The 12,387-nt window shown below is 38.5% G+C and overlaps 1 protein-coding gene across 13 annotated transcripts in view; it reads left to right on the top strand.

Annotated features, from left to right (window-relative positions):
* ptprt (protein tyrosine phosphatase receptor type T) overlaps positions 1-12,387 on the top strand; it is a 300,616-nt gene that overhangs the window by 127,187 nt on the left and 161,042 nt on the right. For all 13 annotated transcript variants that reach the window (XM_005947695.3, XM_014329337.2, XM_042214263.1 and 10 more), the window contains exons 9-10: positions 8,853-8,968; positions 9,948-10,128. In XM_005947695.3, coding sequence (XP_005947757.1) covers positions 8,853-8,968; positions 9,948-10,128 — 297 coding nt within the window. The remainder of the gene's footprint in view (positions 1-8,852; positions 8,969-9,947; positions 10,129-12,387) is intronic.

Genomic DNA, 12,387 nt, shown 5'->3' with positions numbered 1-12,387 from the left:
AGATATTATGAGTTATGGTTTAAATTTCAGTAGTTGGTTTCATGCAGGGAGGCGTAATTAAAATCCACTAAAAGGCATCTGCTACTAGTGAATTTAATCCAATTTATCAAAGACAAAGAGCTACAGGGTGTCATGTTGTCTGCTGCTGCTATTGTGTGTGCTCGGGTTGAGTTGGATCTGTCTTTATATATGTTTGAGTTTCCCCAGCATCTAAATTGTACATTAATTGTACCTGTGTAGAGTAATTTCCTTCACTGATTACAGGGTCTGCTTAAGACAGTGCATGTGTCAGATGTCAGATGTTTTTTGAGCACCAGACTGAGTTTAAGATCATCAGATTACAGAAATTTTGGCAGGTCCATGTAAAAGAGCAGTTTATGGCTTAAGACATAATGGTTGAACTTAGAATTTAAGGGTTCAAAGGTATGTGAGATTAAATGCCCTCACAAAGATGGTCATACGAATGTGTGTGTGTGTGTGTGTGTGTGTGTGTGTGTGTGTGTGTGTGAGTGTGTGTGTGTGTGTGTGTGTGTGTGTGTGTTGAGGCAATGAGCCAGTTTAATGTCATTCCTAAAGCTGGCATGATTAAGAGGTCGATAATTTTATGATGTGCTATTGAGGTACTTCACTGATGAAATATTGCATACTTCATTTTTGCTTTTTATTAATGAGGTGAATCAAAGTATGTCCTTAAGTGCTTGGGTAAAGATGTTTCTGTGTGTGTGTGTGTCCGTATGAGTGGCCATATATGCTATTTATATGAATAGGTACTTTATTTTTGACAGCTCAGTAAACACTTCACACAAATGCACACAAAAAGAGGTGGGCTTTTGCTATATACTATAAAATGTACTATAATAAACAGCATTATTTTCATACACATGATTACACAGTACATACCGACACACACAAACAGACACACACACGCACATGTTAGATTTGAGGAGGGTGAAAGCCTCCATGTTTTCTTCTGATCTTGTTTGTTTGCCTTAAGGGGTCATAGTAAAGCTTGGCTCTCTCACTGTGTGTGTGTGTGTGTGTGTGTGTGTGTGTGTGTGTGTGTGTGTGTGTGTGTGTGTGTGTGTGTGTGTTTACGTAGAGGTTAGGTTCTTATTTCTTTGGTGTGAGGATGCAGATTAAAGGTGCAGCCTCTGCAACATATCACTGGTCACAAATAATGCTGAAGCTATAAGAGCCTCAGGGGTGCTCCACTGTGTGCGTGTGCATGTGTGTGAGTGTGTGCATGCACATGTGAGTTTGTAGTGGTTTGAGGTGTTTAGAATCAGCTGTATTAATTGATTTTCTAGCCTTTGGCTAGTGTGCTCAACATGATATGTCATTTTGCTTCACCCACACTTTGACTGGACATAGAACACATGCATGTGAAGCATGGCACAGAAAAGTGTCCCTTCCATGCTTTTCTCAGTGGGAAGCTCTCTATGATTTTACTTTCACACTGACTCTTCTTTCACTCTCATTTGTCATTTTTTAACCTTTTAGGTGTGAATATAGAAGAGGATCAAAAACACAAAATGAAGTAAAAATTCAAACCGCATCGAAGGCATAAGAGGCCATAGAGAGAGTCAGAGACATACAGGTCCTTTCTAACAGCACATATACAAATATCAGCAGAAATCTTTAGGTCGTTCCAGCAAAGCCAATTAGTAAAAGCTTTTCTTTATGGAATATACAAAATTAATTGCAGTACCCATTTCAACTACAGTATAGCATCATCTAGCATGACACAGTTGCTGTTTACTGGCTGTTTGTACTTTTAAGGAAATGTGTGTAGCCCATATGTGATGAAAATAAAAGATGTGTATGGTTTTCTTAGTCTGAACTGCCCCATCTTCATTTCTTCGGATGCCTGATTTTTGACTTTGGGGAACAAATTAATGTAGGAAGACTGATTAGAAGAAAGTACAGTAGAGCTGCAACAAGAACATGTTCCTTTAGAAGCTCAGAATTATACACTTTTTTGTAGTGAGCTGTGCTAAACTTCAAGCAGTCCTCCTCAACTCACTATCCAGAGACTTTGTACTGGAGGAATGTATACTTGCCAGTTTTTTCAATGCCAATATTGATATGTTAAATTACAATTGTTACACCTTATCACATAAAAGTTACTATAATCATAGAAGTTGGCATGGACAAGAACGTAAGTGTCTAACTAAATGTATTTAATAGAGGTACACAAACTTCAGATATAGAAGGAACTATATTTATTTGAATCAGGCATATGATTATACCTGAATGGTATGCCAAGTTTAAGTTTAAGATCAGCAGGTACCCTAGTCCTCACCCTACCTATAACTTGACTAAAGTTTGTTCTGCACCATGATCTTTCCCTAACCTTTGTCATAGGGGATGCATAGTTTTGCATTTTTCACTACACTTATTTCCCTTGGACCTTGAAGACAGTAGATTTCTGAATAAGAATTTTTATAACCAAGTGCAAAAGTGGTCGAACAAACAGGGAAGTGACTATAAAAAATATACAGAACGAAAAGCAGAAGTGGCAAATGGAAGAAAATCTTGGAGAAAAGATGAAAAAAGTTATTATTGATTGATTATAAATTCTATGCAGAAAAAAATAACTGGTCGAGGTACAACTAGGAGTAAACAGTTAATTAAAGGAAAATCCTCAAAAGGTGGAAAAGGAATGATACAAAAACAAAAGGAAAAGGAGAACAAGAGAGGAGGACAGGAAGCATGGGGGGCAGTAAGATTGATTTCCATTCCTTCTCTTCTTTTTCTCTCCTCTTCTCCCTGGAACGGCTCCCTAAAGTCTTTGGATTAATGGCTCTATTTCTGCTGCTCATTCATCAGATTCAGAAAGGCACTCCAAAACACAATGCCTCACTAGGCTCTTGCCTGAACTAGATATCTACCTGCCAAAACATCCAATGGGCCCTTAAGTACTTTCAAAGACAGGCAAAACAACTTTATCTCTACCTCCAGTTAAGTCAGCTGGGCATTAGCATTATCCATTGGCTTGCGTGCTTGTTAGTCCTTCTTGTGTAGATGATCACAGACAGTTCAGGCTGGGGTTGTAGAAAAGTCAAAGAAAAGTAAAAGTGCTAAACAGCTTGAGTTTGGTGATCCTGCATTTAACCTCTGGCATTATTGTAGGCTAGAACTGTCATGGGGACAAGCTTCTATTTGCATTTCACATATTCCAAGTTTCCACACTATCCAGTTTCCAGCACAGCTAAAAGAAATGAATTACAGCTGAATTGTCAACAACACCTTGAAATACAGTTTACTCAATATAAGCATCAGAGGACTTTTTGATAGTTGTTGTATTCAATGTATTTAAACTCTTCATTATGCAAGTCATATAGTAGATGTGTTATGATATGGGAGTCAAATTTTCTTTATAAAGTAGATGTATTTTTTTGTAGTGCTAAGCTAAAAGAAAAATGCTAAAGGTAGCTTCTGTAGTCCTTTTAATATTAAGAACTACTTCTCTGGTCCACCATAGGGAAAGAGGCTCCATGTCTGGCTGCAACATGGCCCACTGTTTGGCCTTGTCACATTGTGTGCCAGCTGTGCCATCTACAATGCCCTTCCACAGTGTGTGATGGCTAACATGCCAACCCTTGACCAGCCCTGATTAATGAGGGTGGAAACATTGCCCAGTACAGGGTTTGTCTCCCTGTGGAGTGATACAATTGTTCTTCTTGCGTGTAACTGACCTCTATTTTTATCCCATATGTCAATTTGTGCTTTATTTTCCTCTTTCAGCTGCTACTCTACACATCTCTTTTTTTTTGTCTTTATTTTTTTGTTTATACTTTGGATTCTTAGTGATTCTTTTCATCCTGCATCACTATCATCCTTTGACACAGAGGTGATTTCAGAAACATCGACAAGAGATGCAAAGCCGATGTTAAAGAGAAGAATATATAAGTAGTGTGATTGTAAAGAAAGAGTGGAGAAGAGGGCAGGAGGAGAGAATAAATCAGATGGATAATGTGGCAAATCTGGCATTTGTCATGACCAAGGGCAGCCTGGGAGACACCATCATCAACTTAACGATGTAAACAAAGTAATAATTCAAATAAGCTCTCCTACTTGTTTCCTCCCAGTCTTCACTGCATTCCTTCTCCACAACTTTACAGCACACGTCTTTACTTTGGTTTATAAAGAGAAGAAATAGAGCTGGATGATAATCTAAAGTAAAATTTGAGCATAATTACTGTATACAGCAGTAAAGAAAAAACAAAATATATAATAAATATATAATACAATGTAAGATTTCATAAAGCAGTGAAGTGGTCACTGGTGGAATCTTTGATCTAATTTTCTGTTTCCATTCTATTACAATCTAATTCTCTCTCTTTTATAAATAGAAGTAAAGAATCTGTTTATCCGGGTCCAACTAGGAATGAGACGGATAATCTGAAAGATTAGTTCAGATCATACCAAACTGAAAGACTGCTGGATTAAGTGGTCAGGGCTGGTAGTTGGTGAGGGGGGATTTGTGGAGCTGTTTTTGGTTTGTTTTTTTAGCTGTTTCTGGGCTGTATTCTTGGTGCGTTTAGAAACAATAGGCGTTGCAGTAAGGGAAGCTTTGATGTATTGCTTTTCTTGGGGAAACCTGATTACTTAATTCTCTCTGAATGAGTGAGTGATTATGCCTTTGAAATTGAGGAATTACATTGTGCGTTTCCTGTAGGTACGCTACTTGATCTGCTTAAGCACGCATATTTAAAGGTTAGTTCAAATGTGTTCTCTATAGAAAAGTTTAAATCTAAAACAGCATCTTTCTTTGTTTTGTTGGAGGCTACTTTTCAGAAAATTTTTTACTACCTAATCATTTCGAGGAAATTTTGTCTGTTGTTACTGTTTACATTTTTGCAGTCGTATATGGTTATATGGCATAGAGAACAATTCAGCAGTGGAAATGAATATTTAAATTACACTGCATGAGAAGAAAATTTTGAAAAAAATAAAATAAAAGTTTGATATTGTGTAGTTACTTGATATTGAATGAAAAGTAAAAAGAGAGGAGAAAATTACAGACGTTTTTAGGCATTCTCGGTCTGAATGGATCATAAGACTGTTGTTTGAAAACAGCAAGTCATACAATTAAGTCCTTTGTTTCTTTCCATCATCTGAAACCACTCGTGTAATTCAGAAAGTTCAGGTTTCCCGGCACCCACATCTCCACTGATCTCATCTGGACCCCCAACACCAACGCCCTGGTAAAGCAGGCCCAACAGCGGCTCCACTTCCTCTGTGTCCTGGGGAAGAATATCCTGGACCTCTGATCGGGCCACCGGTCAATCAGGTCCAACACCTCCAGGATCATAAACAGGTTCTTCCCCTGGGGCATTCACACTGTTAACAAACACTATCAACCCACACCCCTGCCCACCCCACCCCACCTATCTGAGCCATTGTCTGAGAGTTACCCCAATCACTCAGGCCACTCAGTCTTTCCCACTCAAGTCTTTGCACTGCTTCCAAGCAGTTTTCAACTATTCTCTTCTATAATGTGTGCCTTTCCCTTATTTTTGTATATATTTCTCCTGTTTTCCATTTATTCCTGCCGTCTACTATTTGTATTTTATTCTGACACAGTTGGTGAGGAGCACCTACAATTTAATTATACATCTACAATGACAATAAAGGGCTATTCTATTCTATGGCGCAAAAAACTACTTGTTTGGGGCAATCTCATTAAAATGTGAGGGACAAGAAGACATTTAATGATCTAATATTGGCTAGCTACATAGAAACAGGGCAGTATTACCTTTGTTAGAAAAATATCTTAAGCATGAATCCGATCAAAACTTAATTTCAGGGCAATTAAACATACTTTCATTTTAAAAGGCAGATCATTCGACCAGTGATGTGGTCACTGCACTGTGGAGCAGATGTCAGCAACCTGAGTGGCTGTTTGAATGAACACCTATCCAGGATTTTGATCAACCTGTTCCGCAAACAAAAGCTAATTATGTAGTATATTTGTCACTTAAATGTGTTCTATTTTAAATTTAGGCTTATTTGACCATAGAATGAGAAACTTCACCTAATGATAGAGATGAAGCCCAAGCATTAATTATACTTTTTGCATCTGCGAGTCTGCCAGGTCCAAGTAAATATATGTAAATTCGTCATCACAGTCAGTATGGACATTTGTGTGTCTGACAATTTTTTGTGACTGTGCAAACTTGTTTGTGGAGACTTTACATTATAAACCATGCACGCACCCCAGGTGATGGACATGAAAGAAGTAGAACAGGAAGGACTACTCGGCCATCACGCCTCCAGCTGTCCATGTCTGTAACAGACTATAATAAAAGCTTTAATCTTCCCACAGGGGTTGAGCGATTTACTCCATAGCTCATGATCACATTGGCGCCCTGTGGCATTGATGATAATGCACAATATCTGGCTGAAACACAAAAAAACAAAAACAAATATAGCACACAATAGCATGTGGGTGAGAGAGCAACACAGGTGGACAGATCAGCTGAACAATTAAAATACTTTTAAGTCATTACATTTACACAGCTCTGCACATAGCTTGGCTACTTCTGTTTTTATCTGTGTTCAAACTGGCTCACCTGTGTCTATTCTGCTCCCCACCATGCCCTCTCCATACATACAGAGTTCTTCACAGATCAGTTTGGGGGAAAAAAGGATGGAGATGGGATAAACATGTGTGTTTCTAAGTGGACAGTCATTGTGCTTTAGTTTAAAAATCATTCTCAGACAGCTTGTGACATGAAGCCATGAGGAGGCAGATTCAACTTATCATCAACCTCATAATAAAGATAATATTGATTTAATGCAGTGGAAAATATTGAAATAAGGTGAGCATCACTGTTCACTTTTGATCTGACTTTGTCATCACACTACATTTCAAAACACATTTGAAGAAAATTCACATGAAATTTTGCCAAATGTCCTGCTGCTGACAAATAGACAAGTGATTATCACCTGTTGGGTAAAAAGCAAGTTATCTTTAAGTGGGCGGCCCTTGTATCCCAAATGCTGCACGTTGACCTGCAAATTTTTTTTTCTTGAATAAAATACAAATACAGCACGAGTAGCCCATCAGCCCATCTGCATTAGTCTCAGTCAGATGTAGCAAAGTCCCATTTTCTGCAGACAGTATGTGGGCTGTGTGAAAGCATATTGCCTGCTGTGCTGACCTGAAGATTGGGCTATAAGTTGGTTATATTACTTCCCCCTGCTGCTTTCTTGGCTGCCAAATGTCAGTCTGCCACAGTTTTATCCAGGAATAGTAGATTACTTCATAGGCTTTGGTCTTTTAAGTAGAAACAGAGACTCTTTAAACCATAAAGCATCCCAGGGAGCCTAAAGTCTCACCCAAAGTCACAAACACAACAGTAATAAAACGTCATCAACAAGAAGTCCTGTAACATATGTTTCATGTCTAAGATGGTCTCTAAGATGGCTTATCCATGCTGCTGTGGTCTAATCTTGTCCCATTATACTAAGAAGCTTGTTTGAACAATCTTCTAATGCGCTCAGATGCATTCATGTAGTCTTTTGGTATCAGACCAAAGGTTATTACCTTAGCCTTCACTTTGATAGGCTTTTCTAAATTAAACAAGTAAGCAGAGTTTTAATACGATGTTTTGTGGAAAAACCTGAAAAGTCAAAAAAAAATAATTTTTTTCTTCTTTTTTAAGTCTGACTCAATTACACTTAAGTATCCATTCTAATTTTCAAAAAGTAAAATGTTTTGACCTTACATCTTTAAAGTCTGAGGGTAAAATCCTTGGTTATAATAGTTAAGGATATTCAAATACCAAAAATTCATTAGCTGTGTTTCTTTCTTCTGACAAGTATCTGAAATAATCAATTTGATTATTCATTATTTCTCCAATATGTGTATTTTTAGAGATAACCTCACCTAGAATAATGGTTTTCATTTTGATTGGAGAAATATGCTTAATAGCTTCACTAATTATACAGTGACCTGTTTTGGATGCCATCGTTAGCTGATAGAAACTAATTAGGCAGAAAGAAAGCTTGGTTTGAACAAGCTTGTTAGTGTGCAGTCAGTTGTGAAAGACAAACCTGGGGATGAGAGCCCAACATATGGCTAGAACAAAACTGTGAGGGGATATGTTGTTGTGTGTAGCTGTTTTGCTGCATGGGTGTAGGTGGGCCAATTTGAGCTTGTTGCTTGTTGTTCATGTAAGCTTGTGATTTTACACGTGTTTGTTTGAATATTTCTTTCACATTTTACAGATTTGCCATGTTGTGCTTATGGAAGGTCTACAAGTAATTAATGCAAAAGTAATCAATTAAATGCCCTTTATAGTGACACTCTGGATGTGTGTGTGAGTGAGAGAGAGCGAGAGACTGAGTATCACATATGGCAAAGGAAGTAATGCAACTCCTAATGTCTGCAGATTAAGACTTGTGTCATTATACCCTGAATCTGAACTTTGTAATGTCGTAGCACTGCCTAGTGGTGAGGCAGAATGTGTGTTATTTAACAGATGAGAGGTGAGGACCTGTGAACCTTTTAAAAGCCTTTTATGGCCTGTCATAATTTCCTTGCCATTATTGTCAGTGAATAAATTGACTAAATGAATCTGGTAAATGCCAGAGCTTGCAAGCTTGATTTAAAAAAAAAAACTTGGTTGAAATCAGCAGCATTGAGTTGACCTGCAAACTGTAGTTTAGAAGCCAACAAAATCTTCCAGGGAGTGCATCTTACCCCCCTTTTTAAGTCAAATAGATGGAACTGTAGTACTATGGAATTAGTACCCATACACTCTTTCCTTGCTTGAGGCTGCTGTTCCTCCAGCTCACTCTAAGAACAAGCTATTGTTTCTGTCCATCTCTGTTTCATTCAGATCCAGTTCACGGTCCTCAAAATGTCAATGTGGTGGATGTCAGAGCCCGCCAGCTGACAGTACAATGGGAGACTTTTGGGTATGCTGTGACACGCTGCCATAGCTACAATCTGACGGTAAGCACAACCATTATTTATTCTCCACCTTTAGGGTATTATGTGGAATTAATAAGGACCGGGAGCAGAGTTTATGGAAAAAAAATCAACTGCCAGTTAACTTTATTATTTTTCATATCTTTCTGTTTTTGATGATAGTTTGATGATAGATGGGAAATGTGGGAACGAGAGCAGGGGAATGCATGTTGTAACTGGCCGAAAGCTGACCTGAGGACTTGTCACAGTTTTTGTCCATGCTTTGGATAGAACATTCTTTCAAGAGATATGACCTTATCTAATGTTTTGATGATTGCGGTGGAAAGTGGTGTCAAACACAGGACGTCCCAGAGGCGATTCGCACATTACTCACGGAATCACTCAGTAGCTCCTTTTCCCCTATGGATAGCCGTCCTGATAGAGACCACATAGAAATAAATGTTTTACCATTGAAACATTTACATTGACATTGATTTACATTGACCCATCCCCTAGTAGACTCAAACAGTGAGTCTCCAGATCCTCTTATTGTATGCTACAAAGATCAGACCCCTGAGTCTAAGGAGCTTGGGAAGAAAAGCGTCTGGACTTCTCGAAGTTGCTTGAAGATGTTTCACCTCTCATCCGAGAAGCTTCCTCAGTTCTAGGGTCAAATGGTGGAGAGTCCCAGATTTAAGCCCTGTGAAGGTACCTCCTAATGGAGCCCCTAATGATCCTCTACCTAATCACATGAGCCAAGGTGTGAAAACGGGTGTAGGTCACAATCAGCCAAGGTTTCGGGTGAGTTTAACATTTGCCAATGTGAACACGATGACTACGATGACCTGGATGACCTGGATGACTGGGAACCTTCACAGACATCAGACTCCTGACTTTTTTTTACTATATTGTTATCATTTTATTAATATTTCCCAAGCATATTACATGAGGGCAGCTCTGGATTTGTCACTATTATTGTTAACCAAAAAGCAAAATCTCCCATGATTCTTCTTGTGCTTTCCAGGTGCAGTACCAGTACGTGTTCAACCAGCAGGAGTTTGTAGCTGAAGAATTAATCCAAACATCATCACATTACACTTTGAGGGGACTGAGGCCATTTGTGACCGTTAGGCTGCGGCTTGTCCTGGCCAACCCTGAGGGCAGCAAGGAGAGTGAAGAGATAGTCAAACAGACGGAGGAGGATGGTGAGTGAAAGCCCCGATTGGAAAAATGTATAAGCATGTTTATTAGCATACTTTATAATGTAATATTGAGCCAACATATTACCAGACAGCAGGGCTGGACGGGGACAAGAAATGGGCACTGGCATTTAATCAGGTTGGCACAGTTGTTGTTGGGTTATTTCTTAGTTGCACTGCAGCATGTGACATTAATTAAAAGCAGCATAAATAAAAGTTAGAAATTAGCAACGGCTCATGGTCATAGCCATTCATTTTACCTGAATGGTGCTAGCAGCAGCAACCTCCTGTGTCTGTGAGGCCTGCTTACTACTTGTTGTTGGTACTACTGTTCATGGTGCAATTTGACACATTTTGCTGCATTTTTTGTAGTTTCTTTTTATTGTTTTCTCTCAGCTTTCCAGCTCCACCTTCTCGCCCCTTCTTCCTGACAAAATGTTTTCTACATGGTGCATGAGTGCACAGCAAATGTAGGGGAGTGGCCTGTCGCATTAAGAGATTGGACAATCCAGTGTCAGTAATGAAAATGAACGAATGGGCTGCTGTCAGTTTTTGTACAGCCAGTACGAAGCCTATTGGTCCAAAAGTGCGTTAGCCCGCCGGGAAAGTGTTCGGTGTGCTAGATTACCAGTCCAGGCCTGAAGTCAGCTATTCCTGGGACAAATCCTCTGACTTTGTCCTGGGAGAAATAAGCATGATTTTATTTCAAGGAAAATTTGAACCTTAAGTTAGATAAATGGTTGACAATAGGTCTGTTAATAGGACAGCCTATTAACAGGAAGAGACCAGGTGCATTCTGTAAAGACAAATAAAACATGACCCCAGATTGTTTGTTTCCCGGGTTATAAATCGCAAATGTAAAACAGTTGTTTCAAACAAAAGTTATTAATGTGGTTGCTTATAATAAGACTCACAAACGTCACACAGAATTTAAATATCAGCAATAATCAGAAAGTAAAGTAATCCATGAGACTGCATTAAGGAAACAGAACAACAATTACAAATAAAGTAAAAATACACTCACACAGGTTTGATCTTTGCCATGTTCAAATTACACAATAAACATGGATGTCTTAGCAGTAGACTTTTGAACAGGATTTTTTTATAGTACATACTTTGGAGCCTAAAAGCATGCATTATTTGGTAGGGGTTATTTCTAAACAACCACATTTTAAACTTGTTCCTTCCTTTTCTTTCTAGAGGGCTCCATGTTCTACTAATTCAGAACATAGTGTATACCCTCGCCACAGCTAGTAATAATTCATTGATGCTTCACATTTCTCTCAACAACATGCCTGCGATAAAGTGGAATAGCATTAGAGCAGTGCCTGATAAGCAGGATAAAAACATTGTTCTAATGATCCCAAATCTCTTATCTCTTTCCCGCCCTCCTCAGGGCTCACTGTTCTTCTCCTGATCTCATAACTAATATTCTCTGAATTTAGCTTCTGGGGAACATCACATCTCAGTCTGAAATTCCTACCTTTGCTAGACGAGCACACGGATAATATAAGTTGCCTGAACCCTTAAAATAAAAAAACTAACATGACTGGGGAGTACCAATGGCTTCGAGGGGGTAGGGGAAAAAGGCTTAATTGTTTTGTTCTTAATTGTTTTTTATTTAACCATCGTTAATCTCCTGGTTGTAATTCAGTAATTAGGGAACAGAACAGCAATTGTTCACATGGAGGCTAATTACTGTTTGTATGGTAATAGCTTTATAGAGCTGGGGCTCCTGTGAGTGAAGCTTTTGCTCTCTCACATGCACATGCATAAACATATATGGTTTTCCATTTTTTTATTGTGCTCATACTATAAAATGGAAATAAACTTGAGCCTGTGTTTGGGGATTTGCAATTAAGACATGAAATTACTTTTCGCTTACTCACAAGGACCATGCTCTCCTAGTTTGTAAAAGTAATCTCAGGATAAGAGCAATTTTAATAATGCCCTCTTTAATTGTTTTACCTTTCAGATTATAGCATATTAACATGCACATACACACAGTCTATCAAATCATATTAAGTCATGAATGTTTTAGCTTTAGCTAACTGTGAGGAGACCACCACTATTAGGCTGACACACCTATTAGTGTAGAAAAAGAAAAACAGTTTCTTACTGTCATGCTGCTAAGAAGATAAAGGTTTTTCATGTTTACTCTCTTTGATTATATTTGGCTTGAATACTGATTTTCTCATAAACTGGCTGGACTACCATTTATAAGCACTTTGCAAAATGTGCCTTTCTAACCTAAAGTTGTCTACA

Source organism: Haplochromis burtoni, unplaced genomic scaffold (genome assembly GCF_018398535.1).
Source record: "Haplochromis burtoni strain Fernald_Lab_line unplaced genomic scaffold, NCSU_Asbu1 Contig_540, whole genome shotgun sequence".
Taxonomy (NCBI): domain Eukaryota; kingdom Metazoa; phylum Chordata; class Actinopteri; order Cichliformes; family Cichlidae; genus Haplochromis; species Haplochromis burtoni.
The sequence above is the reverse complement of the archived record's forward strand: the minus strand, read 5'-3'. Positions and strand labels throughout refer to the sequence as shown.